Below are 24,584 nucleotides of genomic sequence, written 5' to 3' on the forward strand. Positions count from 1 at the left end.
GTACTTTGTTGATAAAAGTGCTGAGAATAGACATCCTGGTCTTGTTCCTAACATAATGGAAAAACTTTGTTTTATCACCATTAAGTATGATGTTGGTTGTGGGTTTTTGATATACTGCCTTTATTACATTGAGGTAGGTTCTCTCTAGGCCTGTTTGTTGAGGGTTTTTAACATGAATGGATGTTGTACTTGTCAAATGCTCTTCCTGCATTTATTGAAATGGTCATATAGACTTTATCCTTTTACTGATGTGTGGCCATTCACTCTTTACAAAGTTTCACATCTGTATTTTACAGGAAGATCCCTGAGGTTCTTAACAAAGTCCCTGAACTGTTTCATTCAATATTTAAAAAAATGGAAATAAAAAGAAGAAAAAAAAGTCTTAAGGACATTAATGTAAACATTTTTAAACAATTTTCCATTTCCTTTTGGGAACTCAATTCTCATTGATTGCTATACATTACGAATACAGACATAAAGATAAATATAAAATGCTAAGGGTGGAATGAAAGCCTCCCAAAAGTTTTTAACTGTTAATAATGCATTATGTTATTTTTAAAAACCTAAAGTATTATTTAAACATTTAAACTATGATTTTAGAATATTCTACAAACAAAAAAAGCAGATTAATATAAATCATGATAACTGAGGAAAAACAATTCATTAGCATGAAACTTCCAAAGAGTCATAAATTTAAAAATAAATTTTAAATAAAGCATACATACACTTGGTGCAAAAAATGTTACATACTCAAGTGCACATATAGTTTTAATGTATGCTGAAAGTAATTTTCCTTAGTATGCAACACCAGTAATGTAGACACAGTAAATGTATGACTATTTCTAACAAAAACAATGCAAATGGAGGTTGACGCCCTAGTAAACAAGTCTATTTAAATGCATTAATGATGGTAGTTTGCCAAACTAGGCTATAAAACTTAATTTTAATCAGGATATTTGGCTCAATCTGAATATTAACTTACTGCAAAAACAGTTTCATGCCCAATCCATATCAATGTGACCCCTCAAGTGGTTACACTGATATGCAAAGTATAACCTTGGAGATGTGCTCTTCTAAAAAAAATTTTACTTAATTTTTTAAATTTACATCCAAATTAGTATATAGTGCAAAAAATGATTTCAGGAGTAGATTCCTAAATGCCCCGTTTAGCCCATCCCCGCCCCCCACAACCCCTCCAGTAACCCTCCGTTTGTTCTCCATATTTAAGAGTCTCTTCTGTTTTGTCCCCCTCCGTTTTTTATTAGTTTTTGTTTCCCTTCCCTTATGTTCATCTGTTTTGTATCTTAAAGTCCTCATGTGAGTGAAGTCATACAATGTCTTTCTCTGACGAATTTTCCTTAGCATAATACCCTCTAGTTCCATCCATGTAGTTGCGAATGGCAAGATTTCATTCTTTTTGATTGCTGAGTAATACTCCATTGTGTGTGTGTGTGTGTGTGTGTATCCATTCATCCATCGATGGACATTTGGGCTCTTTCCATACTTTGGCTATTGTTGATAGTGCTGCTATAAACATTGGGGTGCATGTGTCCCTTTGAAACAGCATACCTGTATCCCTTGGGTAAATACCTAGTAGTGCAATTGCTGGGTCATAGGGTAGCTCTATTTTTAATTTTTTGAGGAACCTCCATACTGTTTTCCAGAGTGGATGCACCAGTTTGCATTACCACCAGCAGTGCAAAAGAGATCCTCTTTCTCCACATCGCCAACATCCGTTGTTGCCTGAGTTGTTAATGTTAGCCATTCTGACAGGTGTGAGGGGGTGTCTCATTGTGGTTTTGATTTGTATTTCCCTGACGACGATGAGAGATATTGAGCATTTATTCATGTGTCGGTTGACCATCTGGATATCTTCTTTGGAGAAGTGTCTATTCATGTCTTTTGCCCATTTCTTCACTGGATGATTTGTTTTTTAGGTGTTGAGTTTGATCAGTTCTTTATAGATTTTGGATACTAACCCTTTATCTGATATGTCATTTGCAAATATCTTCTCCCATTCTGTTGGTTGCCTTTTAGTTTTGCTGATTGTTTCCTTCGCTGTGCAGAAGCTTTTTATTTTGATGAGGTCCCTATAGTTCATTTTTGCTTTTGTTTCCCTTGCCTCTGGAGACGTGTTGAGTAAGAAGTTGCTGTGGCCAAGATCAAAGAGGTTTTTGCCTGCTTTCTCCTCAAGGATTTTGAAGGCTTCTTGTCTTACATTTAGGTCTTTTGTCCATTTGGAGTTTGTTTTTGTGTATGGTGTAAGAAAGTGGTCCAGGATCATTCTTCTGCATGTTGCTGTCCAGTTTTCCCAGCACCACTTGCTGAAGAGATTGTCTTTATTCCATTGGATATTCTTTCCTGTTTTGTCAAAGAATAGTTGGCCATACGTTTGTGGGTCCATTTCTGGGTTGTCTATTCTGTTCCATTGATCTGAGTGTCTGTTTTTATGCCAATACCATACTGTCTTGATGATTACAGCTTTGTAATACAGCTTAAAGTCCGGGATATGTGCTCTTAAAATCTACCATGACAAATATTTGCAGAGGCCAAAAATGCATGTGACTATATAACATTCTTTCCTAGCCAGGCTGTTTTCTAAAGGCTGCATGAGAGAACATGTGGAAGACTGTGGGGTCAAACTGGTCAGAAGGACATGTCAAGGAAATGTCAAGCATCTGACCTGAAGAACTGGGAGAACTGGAGCATAGCCTCCCGCTATACACTTATGCAACTAGGAGTGTATCCTATTTTCCACCCATGATTCCTTTTTCTACAAAGGAAGAAAAGCACATGGATGATCTTAGAAATAACATTTGCAATGCTGGCAGTAATTACTGCCAGAGTAAATAAAGAGAATAACGACAGCATATTTCAGTGAAGTGGCATCAGCTCCTTCCCAGAGCACGTGAAAATCTAATTTTTAAATGTAGTAGCAGCAGCAGCATGGAGAAGAACCTCTGCATACCACGTGATCTCTTAATGCCACCAATTTAAACTGTGGGGAATAAATGATAATTACATTGGTTATTACCTGTCATAGTTTATTAGAGCTATTGATTTCTCTTCCATAATGCTGTCAGTAATAAGACAGTACAAAAGAAATTTGGAAAAATTCAATTTTCACTAATTTAACATAAACAGTGATACTCAACTTTATGATTATCTTTATACAAACAAAAATTTTTTTTCATTTTCCCCAAATTTGCAAGACTATAGACAGTACAGTTTATGCTCTGTGTATGCTGACATGATCAATACACATGACTATATAGCTACATTTACGTAATCATTCTGGCTAAAGAAATAAATCTTTGCCTAAGATGTGACCTGTGAAAAATAGAGAGCAGAAACCATTATATGAAGATTAATGTTCTATCCAATTAATGTGTAACTCACATAAAGAAAATGAATTGTAATAAAGGTTATTTGTTTTTAACCATAATCTCATTACCATCATCACCATCATAAATACCATCACCTCCCTTCTCTAGTTTCTTATCCAATTGAGCTGGTCCATCATTTTAAAAATGCATGTGCCATTCTGTTTTTTTTATCATACCCACTGATCCCATGTAGTGAAGTATAAATGCTGGATGATCCCATCACCTGTGTTCGCTGTGCCTGCACCTCAACATCTAGCTAAGAATTGATAAGGTCACACAATAAGCCAGAAAGTTTCTGCCATAAATCCAAGATTAACACCACCTAAAAATACAAGTACAGTTGTGTGGTAATTTTACTCTTCCAATTCTCACAAAGAAAATTTTGAATTCTCTCCAGTTTTATTTTAACCTCATCCTCTTCAACCACCACTACCTACTCCACCTGCAAACCTGTACCTCTAAGCAAATTGCCCTTCTCTGTCTTACTTTACAGAAAAAAAGAACACATCACACAGGAACCCATTCATCTTCATGACGTCTGACTTGTACGGAGGCACCTCTGGATCCATCCTACCCACCATTCCTCCTGTTACAATGGAGTTCTCCCTGTTCCATTCTAAAGCTAATCCTTTCAACTGTGCTTTGGAAGTCTATTCATTTCCACTTTGTCAGGAACTTGATAATATTAATTATCCTTTCTTTCCTGTATATTCAACCCCTCCTTCCAAACAGATACTTCTTCCTGGTCTTTAAACCTCTGACAGTTTTCCACATTACTTTAAAAAGATAAACAAAATTATACCTGACCCCTGTTGTGAGCTGAGTTGTGTTCTTCATAAAGTTGAAATTCCTACCCTCAGTACTTCAGAATATAATCATACTTATCTGAAGATAGGGTCTTTAAAGAGGCAATTAAACTGAGATTGAAAATATATAAACAAAATGAAGTTGTTAGGGCCCGAATCTGACTAGCATCCTTAAAAGGAGGAGAAATTTGGACACAGACAGGTACAGAGGGAAGGCAACGTAAAATACAGAAAGATTCTTGGCACTGAGAAGCCAAGTATCTGGGACAGATTCTTCCCTCGCTGCCTTCAGAAGGAATCAACTTTGCTAACACCTTCATCTTAAACTTTTAGCCTTTAGAACTGTGGAAAAATAAGTTTCTGTGGTTTAGGCCACCTGGGCTGTGGTACTTCATTACAGCAGCCTTTACCAAATTAATACCACCCTTTTTCTATCACTTCTAGGCATTGCTATTTCTCATCATTCCCTCAGAGACAAAATTCTCAGTGAGTTGTCTACACTCAGTGCCTCCTTCACCACACTTCACTGTCATTCCAAATTCACTCCAGTGTGCTTCCAGCCCTCCATGCTTAGGGATCACCCGTGGCCTCAATCTTGTGCATTCTAATGGACATGTTAAGCGGTCCTCTTATTCCATCTTTTAGAGCATTCCACAGGGTTCCTGGGTCTATCCTGAAATGCTCTCTTCCCTTGGCTTCCATGACACAGAACTCTTACACACTTTTCTCCTCCATTTCTGGCCAATCCTTCACTGCCTTCTTTTCAGGAATATGCTCCTCTATCTTGTCCTTAAATGCTGGAGTTTCTCAAAGCTCAATGAAAAAGACCTCTTCTCACCTAGTCTCAGCACTTTCCCAGGCAATTCTCACCCACACTAATGCTTTTAACCGCCATTTATACATGATGACAAACAACTATGTGATCAGCCCAGACTTCTCTGATTTCTGGACCTGTTTGGGACTACCCTTCTAATTTTTTGTGTCTCAAAGTCACCTCAAATTCAACGTGTCTAAAACCAAACCCATGTTTCTCACACCCTTTTCCACCCACACTTAAACCCAGCGTTCCCTAACTGGACAAGACTACCCATCAAGTCTTGCAAGCCAGAAAAATGATTCATCTCTGATTATCTTCTTACTCTTACTCCCACCACTCTCCTTGGGGCTTGGTACAATTGCATTTTTACTCACCACTGTATTCTACCTAGCAAAAAGTCACACTACTGTAGACATTCATTTTTTAATAAGGGAGCAATAGATACTATTAATAGAAAACTCATTATATGCTAAACACTAAACACTTTATAAACATTATTTTCTTTAATTTTTGTGGGTTTTTTTTAATGTTTATTTATTTTTGAGAGAGAGAGGGAGCGCGAGCGTGAGCACAAGCAAGAGAAGGGCAGAGAGAGAGGGAGACACACAATCCAAAGCATGCTCCAAGCTCTGAGCTGTCAACACAGAGCCCGATGCAGGGCTTTAACTCATGAACCACGAGATCATGACCTGAACCAAAGTTGGCCCCTTAACCGACTGAGTCACCCAGGTGCCCCTATTAAGCAGGTATTATTGTTATTGTTATCCTCAATCTACTGAGTAGGAAGCTAGTGCACTGAGAAGTTACACTTCCTTCCCAAGAGTAAACAACTTGGAAGTAGTAGAAAAAGGTGGACCCAGATCACTTAGGTCAGTTATATACCACTATGCTAGTCTACCTTTATGGTTTTCAAAGATACTCTCAGGCTACTTGGCTGAAGTGTACCCAGGTTTAATACTGTCTATAATTTACAAATATATTACATAGAAAAAGTTACAAAAGTTACAAAAGCATACAATTAATGTATGCTTGGAAATCTTCCCTTTATATGTGGCTATCATGAGAAAGACTAAATTCTTTTGCCTGGAATTCACCATCCTCCATGATCCAACTTCCCCTTCCTTTCAAGTCGTTTTCGCTCTAACACCCTGATGTTCCTAGTCAGGGGTCAACAAACTACTGCCTGCAGGCGAATTCTGACTACCCACTATTTTTGCAAAGTTTTATTTTAGCATAGCCACACATTTGTTTACATTATGTCTACACATTACAATAGAGTTAAATAGCCACAGCAGCTCCAAGAACTGTACCGTCCACAAAGCCTAAACATTTACTATTTGGCCCTTTATAGGAAAAGTTTGCCAACAACTGAACCAGATATATAGACTGGACTCTAGTGCAATGGAGATAAATATAATGCTACCATTAATCAAGCGCTGGGTTCTTTCAACAAACCTTTATAAAGAGGTCTTGTTACCCCTGTTTTAGTTAATGAAGGGAAGAAAGAGAAAGAAAGGGAGGTTAAAAAAAGAAGGAAGTCAGGGGTGCCTGGGTGGCTCAGTCAGTTAAGTGTCCAACTTCAGCTCAGGTCATGATCTACCGGTTGGTGAGTTCAGGCCCCATGTCGGGCTCTCTGCTGTCAGGGAGGAGCCCACTTTGGATAATCTGTTCCCCTCTCTCTCTCTACCCCTGCCCCACTCATACACAGTCTGTCTCTCTCTCTCTCTCAAAAATAATAAAAAACATAAAAAAAAAAAAAAGAAGGAAGTCAAACTGAGGCTCAGGTGGGTGAATAATGTGATCATGATCACACAGTAAATAAGTGGAGGAACTGAGATTTAGATCTTACTTGTTGACCATGCTTTATGATTCAAAGGCCAAAAACTTCCCATGGTGACTCACTGCTTCCTTTTTCCTCAACAGAGTTTGGGATTTCATACTGCTAGTGTTTATTCATGTTAGTCTTTCTGCTGCACAAAGTGCCAATTCTCCTTTAAAACCTAAAGGAGGTGCCTGGTGAAGTCTTTACATATTCTTGGAGAATAAGCTCAAGTATGCTAAATCTTCCTAGATTACCTACAGCCAGAGGAACAATCCTTCCTATATAAAGGCCCACACATTTCAGTCATACCCTTGAATACTTAAGACTTTGTCCCCTTAACGTGATGATAGCAAAAACCACATCTACCGTTACATAATTCTATAGAAAACCCACCACAATGCCTTCTACATAATAAGCACTTAAAAAATATTTACCTTATGAACGAATTAATCTAGATAAAAACATTGGGACATTTCAATGTGGGATTTTTTTAAGAGATTTAAGATCTATTTCTTAATAATTCAACAGAGAAAAACCAGGATGTGGTCTAAGTAACAGAAATGTCTTAGTATTGAGTTTCAGTATTTTTAGCCTATTGTTTTAACAAAAATTTTAAAAGGACCTAAGATTCATAAGTATTAAATACATTTAAAGGTTTCTATCAGCATTAAAAAATAATGAAATTTCATACTAAAATTCCTTATATTACATGTTATCATTTTGCTAGGAAAGAATAACTCTCCATAATGCCTAAATTAACAAAAAAACAAGTTATTAGAAATTAAGAATAAATCAATAATCAACAATAAAATGTTATTTATTGCAAGAATACAGAGACCACAATGTTCCCAACAACTAGTTATTTTTAAAGTTCATAATAGAGTAAGATGTATGCTCAATGTCATCACTGTAGAAATAATATAGTTTTAATGCAAACGCTATTTGTAAAGATATAGAGAAAATGATTTTAGTGTGGTTTGATATGACTTAGGTTCTCTACATAGTATAAATAAGGCTTAGTATAAAATCAGTCACACAGGAAAAATTATTTCTTAAAAACTCTAGCATTTACAATTTTCAAAAGTTAAACATACTCAAATCAGACACCTACCTGCATTACCTTCTGCTGAATCTCCTCTAACTGTGTACGCTTACTACGTTGCCTACAAACTTCCTGGTAGCGAGTATACTGCTCTCTCAGTGAATCTAATAACTTCATAACCTGTGGCTGGGCCAGCAGTTCATCATCCATAGGAGACCATGAGACCCCTCCATCTGAGCCATTAAATCGACGCTGCTGTAATTCGGACAACAATTCATGCCCTTTATGAATGAAAGATACACAGTTATAATTAACATCCATAGAGAAATACAATTCTTACTTATCACTCTTCTCCATTCTAATCCTTTATTTTTAGAACCTATCTGCCTATATGTCTGCCTAACTATCTACCAGGTCATAAGTACTGAAGTGCAACTTTTAAATTTATATAGAAATGAGTTGGAAAACTGCATATATGAATATTAACGTACATATAAACTATACATATGCTATATATCATGAATGTATATACTATATATGCTACGCTATTTAGTAAAGATATTTTTTTCTAAAGCTGTCATTACATTCTTTGTTATTTGTGGATTCATTACTCAGGAAATTATGCCAACCAATCCTCTTTCCCTGTAGAACACAATTACGCTCTGAGATTTCTGTATGATGGTAGTAACTAGTATGTTCTATCTGATGATACTAATCAATACTAAGCAGGATGTTGTAGGATTTCAGTATTAACCCATACCCTTAATCATAGCACCTAAGACGAACGCTAACAGTGTAACAACATGTATGATTATAGGGAGAAAGCTTTATTACTGGTACGAAATAAAATTTAAATAATCTGTCTATAGGAATCTCTATAATTATTAACTGCAAATCATGATGGGTCACACCAGTGTCAGAATTGTATTCACTGTTATTCAATTACAGCAAACTCATGTAAAGAAAATGCATTCATGCATGAGAAATTAAAATTGCAGAATGTGCAATATCTAAAACTGTAAATATATTAACAATTTTTTTTTAATTTATTTTTTATTTTTTTTAATTTTTTTTTTCAACGTTTATTTATTTTTGGGACAGAGAGAGACAGAGCATGAACAGGGAAGGGGCAGAGAGAGAGGGAGACACAGAATCGGAAACAGGCTCCAGGCTCTGAGCCATCAGCCCAGAGCCTGACGCGGGGCTCGAACTCACGGACCGCGAGATCGTGACCTGGCTGAAGTCGGACGCTTAACTGACTGCGCCACCCAGGCGCCCCTATTAACAATTTTAAAAGTGAATAAATCACAAACTGTTTTTCCAGGATAATACTATTTCAATTATTAGACAAGGACCAAAAAAATATGCAGATACTTTTAAATTCTCTTAATCTTTATTCAGGGAAACATCCTAAACTTAAATGGCTTTAAATATATGGAAACAATTTTATTATGATTTGAAGGTATTTCCAGTTTCTAAAAGATAACCAAAATTATTCTAAACTTCTCTATTTTTATACTCTCTTCCCATCCCTACTTTAAGACTTAATAGCAGGGGTGCCTAGGTGGCTCAGTCAGTTAAGCATCCTACTCTTGATTTTGGCTCAGGTCATGACCTCATGGTTCAGGACTTCAAGCCCCAGGTCGGTCACTGCATTGTGTGTGGAGCCTGCTTGGGATTCTCTTTCTCTCCTTCTCTCTCTGCCCCTCCCTGGTTTGCGCACACGCACGTGACTCTCTCAAAGTAAATAAACTTAAAGAAAAAGATAAATAAACTTAAAAACATTTAAGAGTCAATAGCATATTAAAAAAAGAACTTAGTGGCATATAAAGTTAATTTTAAAATACAAATTTAAAAAGTTCTTAATTCAAGGGCTTCAGTAGCTTTGAAAATGTTAAATAGAAACACTGAACTACGTTTGAAACCTAGAGTAAGCCATATTTTTACTGACAGTCTACTGTATCTGCTAAACGTAGCAATTCAGGGATTACAATTATTTCTTTGTTCTCTAAGGAAGTAAGATCTATATCATACTGAAAACACTTGGCACAACTGAATCAATACAATGCAGATATTTTGAATTTATTTCTTTACTCTTCATTATGTTTTATAATTAGAAGAACAACTGCTTCCAAGACTTTTGCCAAGACTCTACACACACACACACACACACACACACATATATATATACACACACACACACATATATATATATAGTTTATACACATACACATACACACAAAGCCACTAAGATTGAAGTAATTTATTTTTCTGCTTTTACAATTGATACCCTTAATGTTTTCCTTATGGAAACACTTCCATTAGAGGAGCAGTACCACATAATGATTTCAAAGACCATACTTTGAAACCAAACTGCCTTGGTTCAAGTCCCAACTCCAGCATTACTAGCTGTGTAACTTGCATAAGTTACTAACCTTTTGCCTCAGTTTCCCCATCTTAAAATTCAGACAATAGTAACCTGTTTTTAGTGATATGGTGATAGATGGAGTTTAACAGTTACTCTTCATGAGCAAGTTTTTCATATCCCTAAGCCTTGGCCTCCTCAAGTACAAAACAGAGAAAATAGTAACAAATTATCTCAAGAGATCATTAGGAGAATAAAACATGACAATACCTAAAAATACAATCTTAGAACATAATGACTATACAATAATCTCACAGCAATCCAATGAAATAGAAACTTTTATCTCTATTTTACAGATAAAGAAATAATATTTCAAGGGAGAAATAATTTAACTATTTATCATTATTAATACTTTTTAAAAATATTGTGAAGTATATTAACACAGTTAGGTTACACCAAAGAGCAGTCTGAAATTCCCAAGTTTCTATTACATAATACATGCTTAATCAATGTTTATTTCATGAACCAATCAATATACGATTGGTTTATTAGATTATGATTATCACTGATACACACATTTTTTCATCTTACCTGTCTGAAGAACTGTTTCAGGATCAACTGATGGAAGAAAGTTTAAATCCACAGACCTGACAAACACCAAAAGAATAATTTTTTAAAACAATATTTCTATCCATGCAACCTAAGAAAACTTTTTATATATACATTATCAAAACAAGAGAGTAGAGTATGGAAATGTGAAGCACACTGTTCTACCAGGCTAATATCCTTAAGCATTAAAAAACCAATTAGAGGGGCACCTGGTGGCTCAGTCTGACTTTGGCTCAGGTTATGATCTAATGGTTCGTGGGTTCGAGCCCTGCATTGGGCTGTGCTGACAGCTTAGAGCCTGGAGCCTGCTTCAGATTCTGTGTCTCCCCCTCTCTCTGGCCCTCATCTGCTTCCACTCTGTCTCTGTCTCTCTCAAAAATAAATTAAAATGCTAAAAAGAAAATTAAAAAAAAAAAAGCTAATTAGAGATGAGTGCCTGGGTAGCTTGGTTGAGCATCCAACTCCTGATTTCAGCTCAGGTCATGATCTCACCGTTTGTGGGTTTGAGCCCTGTGTCAGGCTCTGTGCTGACAGTACAGGCCCTGCTTGGGATTCTCTTTCCCTCCCTCTCTCTCTCTGTCCCTCCCTCTTTCTCTCTGCCTCTCAAAATAAACTTAAAATTAAAAAGAAACCAATTAGAAAATTAAATACTAGTAGCCCCCCAAAAGTCTGCGATAAATCACCAAATACACTACTTGGAAAAAACAGTGTATCATTATAGTATTATTTCAAATATATCAAAGGAAACCATTTTAGTATATTCCCACTGCATATCTGTTCCAAAATGAAATGTGTAACTATATAATAACCCAGAAATGTTAACATTAAAAATGTATGGAGCCATCCTCCAATCAAACATTTACTTATCTACAGCAACCTCTGAGTGCTGCAAATAATCTCTAATATTCATGTGTGTGTGCATCCTCAAGCAGTTGTACTCTCTTCCCTGTACTAATTGAGTTTCATTTGCAGTTGGACTATGCCCTGTATTTTCCTAAACATATAAGGGAAGTAGAAAATGATAGAAAGATAGGGTACATACAAATCAAAACCTAGGTAGGACCTTGCTGCTGGAAATGACAGGTCCTGCTCTAAATCTTTCACTTTTGCCAATTAATCTAGGCCCTCACCTCTTGTGTAGCCAGGATGCTTCCTGAGGAATGACATTAAAAAAGTGATGAAAATTTGTAAGAGGATGGACTTGGTTATCTGGCATTTAAAAGAGACTAGGCAATATCACTTGAGCTCCTTGGGGAGGAAATGACAAATACAAGATTTTATTTGATACTTCATGTAGTCATGCAAAACAGCATTTCCCAAAACACTGAATAAGATATTATTGGGTGGAGAAAAAGGGTTCCCATTGGCATGTAAGTACAGGAAGTTCTAAGAAACAAATAAGCAGGTTTCTTTACAAGAATGCTTTCTCAGAACCAGTCATTCTTAGAGAGGGAAACATGGTAAACAGCATTAAGCTGTGACCATGAACCCACTTTCAACAGGGACCTTCTTAGAATGTCTTTCGATATGAATATGACTTTAAGAAACTTCAAATTACTCTCGCGGACTATTCAAAACACAAGAGATTTGGCTAATTTTTGTCAAGCAACTTCCATGACATTTTCAATTCCTAAACCGTAACACACAGTATGTGTGTTATCTATACACACACAGATAGTTACACATGTAAAAATTTTACATTTTATATTTTTATATGGTATCTACAGGGCAGTAATGTTCCTAAATGCTTGCTGTGACTTAACTAGATTTCCATTCAAACAATTTGTTTCTATATTTTTACTCTGCTTAAATCAAGATTTGGTGTTAAACTCCAACCTTCTCACATTCCTCTTACCTTATTACCTCGATTAACTGATATGTGACTACACTGTATTCATGGAATAAGAAGATGCATTTTATCAAGGTCCCATTATATTTTTAAGATAAGATTCAAAAGATGTAGACAAGGGAGAGTATTGACTCTTTCAAATTTCCTAATGAAAAATTACTGTTCTGGGGCACCTGGGTGGCTCAGTCGGTTGGGCATCTGGCTTCGGCTCAGGTCATGATCTCACAGTCTGTGAGTTCGAGCCCCGCGTCGGGCTCTGTGCCAACAGCTTGGAGCCTGAAGCCTGCTTTGGATTCTGTGTCTCCCTCTCTCTCTGCCCCTTCCCTGCTCACACTCTCTCTCTCAAAACAAAATAAAAACATTAAAAAAAAAATTACTGTTCTAGTTACCACTTTGTTGATAGACCAGAAAGGGTTAAGAGTTTTTAACTGGGGAGAGGGATCTGGCCTACCAACAAAAAATGAAAACTTAAGATTGTAAAGTCCAATGGAAATTCGTTAAAATGATAAATCTAGTCAGTTACATTTACAGAATACAACTGAACAATTACTTCATCCAAGTGTCATAAAACACTAAACTCCCCAACTTAAACTCATGAATATCATATTTTACAAGGACATAAGAGTTCTAGAAGGTAGGCATTTAAGAACTAATGTATTTAAATAAGGTTATAATAATTTTATTTCAAGCTGCAACCTTTTCCAGACTTCACAAAGTAGAACTCTAAAATGAAAATGGTTTCATTTTGAAAACATGTTCTTGCAAATGAATTTTTCACAGTGTCAGAATAAAGTAAATACATTACTATTCATCAAAAAGTCTTTTGTAGAGGGGTGCCTGGATGGCTCAGTTAAGCGTTCAACTTTGGCTCAGGTAATGATCTCATGAGTTTGAGCCCCACATCGAGCTCTCTGTTCTCAACACAGAGCCTGCTTCCGATCCTCTGTTCCCCTCTCTCTCTGCCCCTCCCCAACATGCACAAGAACACTCTTTCTCAGAAATAAACATTAAAAAAGAAGTCTTTTGTAGAGAAACTTTGATTCAAATCAAGAAATTTTACATGTAAAGCAAATTCTCATGAATTAATAAATTTAATTCAACCTTTGTATGTCAATTTGATTGGAGAATTGCTTACCTTAATTCTTCTAGCTTGCATTAATAACTGATGTATCTATCCTTCATCAGGTTAATCACAGCTTTGCAAAGGTATAATTGCATGACACTAGCCACCTACCTCTCTTTCTCTTGCTGACTTCCTTTATCACTTCCATTGTTAATCAAAGCAAGTTCATCTAGTAATGATGTAGATTCCTTTGTAAACTTCTCAAAAACCTACAATATGAGATTTTGTTAACATATTAAGAATAATCTTAAAGTTAGTGTTTACATAAGGATTTTCAGTTAAGATCAACAGAATTAGCCAGGCAGAATTCCCTTTCCTTCTCTTGATGTCAGTTAGTACAATTCAACCACCAAAACACAACAACTTAAGGAGAGAAGACAAAATCCCTCCTAGAACAATGAATAGCTTCAATGGAGAAGAAATTTTTAAAATTTAAATAGAGTAAGAAATTATTTTTATTCCTCAATCAGACAAGTTTATTTTTATTCCTGTGTTTCATGGAGAAACATCTGCACCAGTGACAGTTTTAACTACATGAACATAATTTAGATCAGTACTCATCTATCTTCTAATTCCAGTTACAGAACGTTTCTTTATGTTTTTCTATCACCAATCCATACTAGTTGCATATATTAGTTAAAAAGTTTTATATCTAAGCATGTAGGAAAGAATAAATTAGTTATAATTTTAACATTTTTTTTAAGTTTATTTATTTTGAGAGAGAGCATGCGCCTGGGCACACACAAGCACGAGGGAGAGAGGGGCAGAGGGAGAGACAGGGAGACAGAGAGAATCCCAAGCAAGCTCCACCCTCAGTGCAGAGCTGAACATGGGCTCGATCTCCTGACTGTGAGACCACAACCTGAGCTGACATTAAGAGCCAAACGCTCAACTGACTGAGCCACCCAGGTGCCCCTTAACATGGTTTCTTAAAATATTTCTAAAAAGGGATTTGGTTAAGTCTGTTCTTAATAAAGGGGATACTCATTTGTCTGGTATCACTGTCCAAATAAGATGGAAATTGGTTATCCATTCTGAAATACCCAAAAGTTTGTTATTCCTCAATAAAATTAGCAGTTGACCCTTGAACAACATGGTTTTGAACTGCATGGGTCCAAATTGATACACAAATTTTTTTCGATAAACATAGTACAATACTATAAATGTATTTTCTCTTATGATTTTCTTACCATTTTCTTTTGTCTGGCTTGCTGTATTATAAGAACTTGGTATATAATATGTATAACATACAAAATATATGTTCATCATCTGCTAATGTTATCAGTAGGGTTCCAGCCAATAGTGGGCTGTTAGTAGTTATGTTTTTGGCAAGTCCAAAGTTATAGACAGAATTTCAACTGTGGAGGTCCCCAACGATTAACTGTAATCTAAACTGACCTAATGAAAAGTTGTTCTTTTAGTCCCCAGCAGTTCAATCCAACAATGCCATTATCATGCAGAGTAGGGCAATTTCAGCCTGGCCAAAGATACATTTTCAGATACCAACTTTAACCTGTCAAACTGCTTTTCAACTCAAAATGATGTTTAAATATCTCTAAAGATGGTACATCAACTAGATTACCTCTTAGGAGAATATGCTACTCTGTTATTCTACTAAAACATTAACGATTTTGACTAGTAAGAATACTGCTATAAATGACAACACCAAAAGCAAACCCAAATGTGACTCCAGAGTTATCTGCCTTCAAGCATTATGCTATCATGTGATATGCAATATATTTTATTTTTATAACAAAGAACAATCTGTACTGCAGTTGATTAAAATGATAAAGTTACCAAAGTATGTCTTATTTGTATGTAATAACATTTCATCTCATGGTAATATACCAACCAGCCTCTTATTTAACCAGTCCATGTGATCATAGGTTAGACTCCCACCAAAATCTTCTGTTAACTGGCACGGTTCTATATAACGAGTCAATTTATTGGCAGACACTAAAATAACCTACAAAAGTAAAAAGAATATTTAGTAAGCCAATGTTAAAGGCCATGAAAGTAGTAAGGAGATAAAATCAGGTTAAAATATGCAATACTGTTTCCAGATGATGATATGTTATCATGTATTTAATTAATATGAGATTTAATACATTAATAGAAGCATTTAAATTAATCCAATAAACTGTGGATATCTAAGAAATAAACTATCCTATACCATTTATTATACCACTTACAAAAAAACAAGAGACACCAGCAACTCAGATGAGATATTTTCAAAATTTTACCAATATTAATAACTTCTTGGTAATAAAAATCAATGCCTTTGATACAACATATTCAGCAAAAAATTTTCATATGGCCTTAAAATTAGCTAAGCATACTAAAGTGACAAGCACAAATGAGTAAGTCTGGCAATCAAAAAATTATACACTTTCAATTTTCTGTAACATTTCTTTGATTATATATTAACAAAACATGGCCTCCAATGGAGTTAAATTCAGGATAACATAAACTTAAAATTGATGTGTTAAGGTGATAATCTTTTAATGCTAAACTTTAAAAGATTTTAAGTATAAATTAGAGAATGACCTAAGAGATCACTGTGGCACCAAATAAAATTCCAATGAAGATATACAAGAATATAAAATAAAATACACGTATGAGAGAAAGATATTCAAATGGCAGTGTTAATGCAAAAATGATACATGGAAATTCTAATCTACCCCCAAAAAAGATGTGCTAAGAAAAATGTGTTTAATGTGTCCAGCTAGAAAGAACACCATTCACACTCTAACAATAACGAAAGCCAGATAATCTATAAAATTATAACTTTTGTAGAACTTCTCAAAGAGCCAAGGTCACAGAGAAACCAACTAGCCTGAAAACGAAGAAAAGACAGCACCATAGAATGGTGGAAAGGGAGCCTACAAAGTGCCATGAGCAAAGTTTTGGGGGATTACGGAACTCTTCTATATCTTGACTGTGGTGAAGGATTTATAACTATATGTATCTGTCAAATCCCCTTAGGCTAAAAGGGGTGAATTTTACTACATGTACATTATTCCTCAATAAAGCTAACTTTTTTAAAAAGTAAAAAAATGAAAAACAACATAAGAACTTGTGGACAAACTACTAGAGAAAGAAAGAAGGAAACGAAAAATTTAGAAACATACCCAATATGCAAGTGGGGTACATCCACACCATGTATGAAGTTATAATATAAACACTAAATGAGGGGAAATTTACCCAAACTGCTAACTGCTTGGTTAAAAGGTGGGGGAAGATAATCTTAGTAAGGTAGCAAAACCATGGTATCAAAAGTTCATAAAACTATCAGAGAAAAATTGATTCTACCATAATTAGACTTTATTAAAAAATTGGTATTGAAAACAATGTATTAAGTGCAAACTAAGAGCCTTAAATGTTTATATTAGCAAAAAGAAAGGGTGATGAATAATGAGCTAAGTAACCTATCAAAGAAGTTGGGGACAGGGGGGTAGTGAGGGAACAAAAGAAAAAATTCAAAGATAATAGAAAGAAGAAGGTAAAAAATAAGCAATTAATAAAGCCAAAAGTTGTTCCTTGAAAAAACTAAAATAAAATCAACCAATTTCTGAGACGACAAAGCAGTAAGAAAAGCACAAATATGTAGCAATACAAGTGAAAAGAGCACAGCTACATTGGCAGCAGTGCTTTAAAAGATAGTAGGACACAGAACAATCTTGTGTCAATAAGTATGCAAGGTTACAAGAAATGGACAAATTCCTATAAAAAATAATGTATTACAATTGACATAAGAAAAAAAACCACCTATAACCAATGAAGTGAATCACTAGACCCCATTTTCAGGAATCATACCATTAGTGGTAATTTTAGTATTGCTATTCTAAGATCACTTGATGAGGAAGAAAGCGAATGATTAATATAAGACATTCTAAATTTTCCCATTCCTGAGGTCCTTGAGAAAGTGGAATTCTTGAGAAGGAAGACACAACAAGGAAAAAGTTCTCCTTATGCTCTTCAATTTGAATTGGAAGTATCAATTTAAACTCATGATATCTTTCAACTTAAATAAAAACACACACAATTTTTCTAGTTCTAACCATTAACAGGTTTAGAAATAATGACCAGTTCTGTGGAAATGCACACCTGTAGTATCCAGACTGTTACCTACAAATACCATTTCCCTCTAAAGGGAATCAAGGCTCTTTGAAAAAAAGGCCAATTCCAGGTCTTAAGGCTAGAAACACACATGATGAGCTTAGAATATCTTCTCATCCAGATATCAAGAATGGTATCAAAGACTACTAGGATTGTGCCAAAGGTCTTGAAAAGGTTTCCACTGGCCAAAATTGTAACAATCTGCATGTCAATAAAATTAACAAGTGCTATATTTTGAAACATTAAGTATGTTTCATCCAATGAGCTCATACTGATACAAAAGAAATGACAATCATTGGACTACAATGGGGAACAAATTTACTGAAAACCAGCAAACAAAGGGAAACAGGCATTTCTCTCAACTTTCATATACAAACCATACCACTGGGTAAACAAATAATCAATGAAAGTAAGCTTCTCATTACAGAAGTATTCTAGCTAATAAATGAAGAAAGAATAATAGAACTAGATCATTTTAAATGTTTAATAAATCCACGCATTAAACATAAATGGCTGCTAACATCACAAAAAAAGAAGACAACTATTATGAGTTTCATGATCAAGGAACACATCACCACCAATGAACAGCCTTGGAAAAAGAAAACATGAATCTAATCAATTCTCTAAATCCAACTATCAATTTATGGAAATACAGAGAATCAAAAAGGCAGAAGAATATGTTAAACTACACCATGCAGATGCTTGCTGCCATGAAAATCTATAGGAAAAACAACAATCTGGTCTCTTTAAGAGACATAAGAGAAATAAAAATTGATATTAAACAGCTTTATTTAATGAATACAGAATCCCACAACCAATAATAAGAGAAGTACATATTCTTTTCAAGAAGCATTTAATATTTAAAAACTTGACTGTGTATGAGGCCATAAAAAAAAAGCCTTGGTATATTTCAAAGGAACTGATAATATTCTTTCAACACAATGAAAAAAGTTAGAAATCAATAATCAATCAAATCAGATTTTAAGACTGTATCTACTTGGAAAGGGATCTCAATCAATCACAATAAGCTGCCACTCTTTGGATCCTGATTCAAATCAATCAGTCAAATAATCCATGCACATGCATGATTTATATATAAATTTATAAACAAATTTTAAAGTGAGATATATAATTCATATATATTTTTTATATAACTAAATCCTTTTATAACATTTATTAAGTAATTATAAGTTTAAAACCAACTGGCTCTTTGATATTAAGGAATTGTTTCTTTTAAGGTAGAATAATGGTATTAGGTTATATTTTTTTTTAAAGACCTTTATGTTTTAGAGACATATAGTAAAATATTTACAAATAAATTCAAATGTCCTCCATTTCCTTCACTACAATATCTCCAGTCTTTCTTGACAGAAGTGGATTAAGGTAAGGAGGGGGCAGGATGGACCATGGAATGATGATTGCTGGAACTGGGTATAGGAATTCATGGAGTTAACTATAATATTTTGTGTATTTTTTATGTGTTCATAATTTTTATAATAAAAATACTAAAAGCCTAAAATAAATATAAATCTTTTAAAAGAATCTTTCCAGAAAGAAAATGCCCCACCAGTTTATGAGTGAGTTTTAAAAATCAAAGAACAGATCATTTTGATCTTAAACAAATGCTTCCAGAGAACAGAAATGCAGAGAACAGTCCCAACTCATTTCATGACACTGGCATAACACTGATACCCAAGGACAATGTGGGAAAAGAAAAGACCACAAGGACTTGAAAATATCAAGTATTAGCCAATATCAAGCAAGGCTGTGGAAGAGTAAAAATTCTTATACACTGCAACTGGATATGTAAATTAGAATGCCTCGTGGGGCGCCTGGGTGGCGCAGTCGGTTGAGCGTCCGACTTCAGCCAGGTCACTATCTCGCGGTCCGTGAGTTCGAGCCCTGCGTCAGGCTCTGGGCTGATGGCTCAGAGCCTGGAGCCTGTTTCCGATTCTGTGTCTCCCTCTCTCTGCCCCTCCCCCGTTCATGCTCTGTCTCTCTCTGTCCCAAAAATAAATAAACGTTGAAAAAAAAATTAAAAAAAAAAAAAAAAAAAAGAATGCCTCTTTGGGAAGCAATTTGGCATTATCTTAAAAATTTGAACATTTCTATAATCTAGGTCTGGTGAATCTGCAAAAAGAGAAAACCTTATACATGTTTCACCAGGAGACATATACAAAAATTTTTGTAGCATATCATTCATAATGGCAAAAAAATGAAACAACCCAAATGTCCATCAACAGGAGAATAACATAGCAGAATAACATAGTGGAATGACATTCACCAGTGAGAATGAATCAACTACATCCACTGCAAGAGTATGCATGAATCTTATATATATAATGATGAATGAGAAAAAGCAGGTCAGTGAACATTAAAATCATACCATTTTTAAAAGCTCAAAAATAAGTGAAACTAAATACAATATTTAGTAACAAATAATATCTTTAAATGGCAATTCTACAGATACAAATAGAAAAGAATAATAAAAGGTAAACATTCCCTATTTTCTTAAGATTTTGTCTTTCACATCTAAATTAACACACACACACACACACACACACACACACACACAGAATGAGAATATGAACAAAGGGTGGATAAAATACAAATAAGTTACCTTTATTTCAAAGAATGGAGATTTGGGTTCTTGGGATGGGCTGTGGGTAACCAAGTGTTTATTTCAGTATTAAGCTTCATATATACCTATATGTTTTTAAAAAGAGTATGTAGCAAATACTGTATTTAAAAACTAAACACAGAGGGGCGCCTGGGTGGCGCAGTCGGTTAAGCGTCCGACTTCAACCAGGTCACGATCTCGCGGTCCGTGAGTTCGAGCCCCGCGTCGGGCTCTGGGCTGATGGCTCAGAGCCTGGAGCCTGTTTCCGATTCTGTGTCTCCCTCTCTCTCTGCCCCTCGCCCGTTCATGCTCTGTCTCTCTCTGTCCCAAAAATAAATAAACGTTGAAAAAAAAAAATTTTAAAAATAAAAAAAAAAATAAAAACTAAACACAGACTCAAGAGAAGAAGGGAACAACTATCAGTAGCTGACTGAAGAAAAAGCTAACTTCTGAGGCAGCAAGCAGGGAGGTTACAGGGAGAACAAAGGGAAATCTAGAGATGGTAGTAGTAAGAAAGCTGAGGGGGTTTATATGCATGCCTTTTCCTCCATTTAAAAAGTAAAAGAAGGGTGCCTGGGTGGCTCAGTCAGTTAAGTGTCCCACTCTTGATTTTGGCCTGGGTCATGATCTCAAGGTTTTGAAATTGAGCCCCGCATCAGGCTCTGCACAGAGGATTTTCTCTCCCTCTACCTCTCTCCCCTGCTGGGGTGAGTGTGTGTGTGTGCATGTGCGCGTGCTGTCTCCCTCTCTAAAACATAAACAAACATTTTCTAAAAAGTAAAAGAAAAGATATAGAACACCAAATTACATTTTTGGTTAGTTTAACAGCAGCAAACTATATTATATCCATCCGTTTTAAATGGCAATTAATGCGATCTCTCTTGCACAAGTTTAGCATATCTCAATTTCACAGTCTTCCTCTTTAGGTAATAATGAAAGCTAACTTAAATATCTATTAAAATTTTTTAATGTTTATTTAGATTTAAGAGAGAGAGAGCGCAATTGGCGGGGGGGGGGGTGCAAAGAGACAGGGAGACAAAGAAATTGAAGCAGGGGGTGCCTGGGTGGCTCAGTCGGGCGTCTGACTTCAGCTCAGGTCATGATCTTGCGGTTCACGAGTTCAAGCCCCATGTCAGGCTCTGTGCTGATAGCTCAGAGCCTGGAGCCTGCTTCAGATTCTGTGTCTCCCTCTACCTCTCTGCCCCTACCCCACTTGTGCTCTGTCTCTCTCTCTCAAAAATAAATAAAAACATTAAAAAAGTAAAAGTTTAAAAAAGAAAAGAAAAGAAAAGAAAAGAAAAGAAAAGAAAAGAAAAGAAAAGAAAAGAAAAGAAAAGAAAAGGAGAAGAAAAGAAAAATTGAAGCAGGCTCCAGGCTCCAAGCCATCCCCACAGAGCCTGACATGGGGCTTGAACTCAGACTGTGAGATCATGACCTGAGCTGAAGTCAGACGCTTAACTGACTGACCACCCAGGCACCCCAAAACAAACATCTTAAAGAATTTTTTTAAAACAAAATAAACATCTCAGAATAAAAAGAACACAAAATTTTTTTCTCTTATTGAAAAATCTGTCACAGAGGGCTTTATTTTATTCTCTTGTTCTAACACAGCTTCTTTAGACTAGAGGACAGGCATGACGCTGAACAGTAAATGTTAAGTGGCGTTCAGGCCACAAGAATCATCTCATCTTCCAGCAAGTTCTTCTGGGTTCTAGACAGATATCTCCACAAGAGCAAGAGTAAACACAGTCAGCTCCCACGGAGGGCCTTTTCCTTTGTCCAAAGTGCCTAGCAATCTATTAACTAGATATACACTAACAGTGAAAAAGAAATATGTATTTACTCCAGGAAGAAACACTGCTTGCTAAATTAAGCACCAATTCACATCTGAAAAGACACCTGAACAGAAATGAATGTAAAATATAATGAATAGTCTCTCTGCTCTTCTACTGTGCCTCACCTGACACAATATTCTATTTGAACACTGAAAAAATGTCTACTGAAAAATCCCTTTCATGTCCCCCTTATTATAATTTAACTTTTAATGATGTTATTCATTTGTTCAACATTCATTATTTAAAAGAGTTAAACTGATTAGAAGTATTATTTATTAGAAGCTATGTGTTCTAGTGCTGGGAATACAAGGATGGGTAAGATATGTTTCTACAAAGGAAATGAGCTTTTTATTTGTGCAATATTCTACAGAGTTGTTTTCATAAAAAGAAGTAGATTAAAGTTTTCTGATTTATTTCTACAGCCTTTGTTAAAAATACTCTAAATAAATCTAAATATTGTTGCAATAGCACAGAGGGACCAAGGTTTTACTAGAATATCCCAAATGATTTCCAAATACCTTTCTTAGGTTAAACACCATTATAATGATTTAATTGTAAGGATACCGAGCTAGGAACCAATCACTCCAGGTTTGTGCCTTAGCTCTGTCACAGATTCACTGACTTTGTAGAAGTCAGCCTAAAGGAACTCACTCCAGGCTATTTTTCCAATCTGCCAAAGAAGGCAGTTGCGTTAAACTATCTATGTCTCTTTAAGCTCATAAGAGGACATATTCTAATGAGCTGTCATGCTGTACATTTAATTTGGGCCATTCTTCTCTAATACATGACCTATCTTGCCCAATGAAGAGTATTTGTCACTTTCTACACACACTGGTTAGCCTCACTAAAAAAAAAATAATAATAATAATAAAAGTTAACATAAATTATATTATAAAAAATGTAGAAATATATATTTGTAGTATCTAAATACATTAAAGTCACTGGTAACAGACTTCAAGTTTAATAAGCCAAAGGGAAAATGTGAAATTACTTAGTTATGCACAGCAAAAGCTGTCCTTGCATCTGAATATTTCTTATAAAAAAACTTTTTTCCTAAAACCAACATAAATGCAAATAGTGCAGAGTCACTGTCTTTTATCACATAAAATATATTTAAGAAAATACTATCTCTTAGGAAACATAACTTTTGAAGAAAAAAGTTACCTAAGATTATTGTTATGATATTTACTTATGCAAAATAGACATAAACAAGAACATATCACAATTATAGACCTGCATAAGACTCATTTTCTCTATTATTAGAAAATATTTTATAGAATCTATATTCTTATAAAACTCACTGATGGCTGTTCAAAGTGAAAATAGATCTGCCATGTAGAAACACAGAACTGTAGCAATACCAAAGGTATCTCAAAGCTAAATTATGTCTATGGAGAAAAACAATAGCTTTAACAATCAGAAGACTGAAAATCACAACCATTTAAAATTAACAACTTAAGGAACTATCTACTGTGATGAAGTATCAGTTTGTACTTCAATAATTTCATCTTTACTTAAGAGGGGGACTGAGGACAAGGAGAAGTGCAGAAGAAGCTGGCAAAACACCAATAACTGATTCTATTTTATTAGATAATGTTCAAAAAGAATGAAGGAAAAAAAATTAAGAAGGGTATCTAAGTATCACCCCTCTGAAGTGAGTCAGGAGAAGCATCCATAAAAGAAAAGAGAAAGCCTCCTTCCAGTCCACAGCAAAAGTACATTCTGTTTACAAAGGTAAGTTGTGCAATTACCTTTGGAAAATGACACCATTTGCCAGAACGCAGCATATAAATTACAACTGCTTCTAAGATGACAAACCAAGCTACAATGAACCAATGATTCTACTCCACTCCAGTGCCAGCGTCACAGAGAAACAGGATTTCACAAAAAGAGCAAATTCAAATGCACAAGCAAAGGAAATATGGGAAGAAACCGTATTTTTCTGGGGGTGGAAGGGCAAGGATTTAGGCCTGAAGTAAAACTGGAGTGCTAAGAAAGTAAACTATGCAGACAAGGAGATTTCTGGAAGTTGGAAAAGCGCAGAAACAGATTAGAAAGTAAATAATCTACATTTCAAAAAAACAAAGAGAGAGAACTAACGCGTATCACAGTCAATGTGGTGAAACAAATTTGGAATCTCACACTAGGTGATTTTTTTTTTTAATTTTCTTTAATGTTTATTTATTTTTGA

At 35.3% G+C, this 24,584-nt stretch overlaps 1 protein-coding gene across 9 annotated transcripts in view; it reads right to left on the reverse strand.

The window, feature by feature from the left end:
- SESTD1 (SEC14 and spectrin domain containing 1) overlaps window positions 1-24,584 on the reverse strand; it is a 158,384-nt gene that overhangs the window by 41,983 nt on the left and 91,817 nt on the right. For all 9 annotated transcript variants that reach the window (XR_015255363.1, XR_015255362.1, XR_015255360.1 and 6 more), the window contains 4 exons: window positions 15,672-15,785; window positions 13,931-14,028; window positions 10,830-10,885; window positions 7,943-8,154 (listed from right to left, as the gene is read on the reverse strand). Coding sequence is in view for 6 of the 9 variants with exons in the window: in XM_086719055.1 (XP_086575181.1) it covers window positions 7,943-8,154; window positions 10,830-10,885; window positions 13,931-14,028; window positions 15,672-15,785 (480 nt within the window). In the remaining 3 variants the exon portion in view is untranslated. The remainder of the gene's footprint in view (window positions 1-7,942; window positions 8,155-10,829; window positions 10,886-13,930; window positions 14,029-15,671; window positions 15,786-24,584) is intronic.

Source organism: Puma concolor, chromosome C1 (assembly GCF_028749965.1).
Source record: "Puma concolor isolate L17-30 chromosome C1, mPumCon1.1.hap2, whole genome shotgun sequence".
Taxonomy (NCBI): Eukaryota; Metazoa; Chordata; class Mammalia; order Carnivora; family Felidae; genus Puma; species Puma concolor.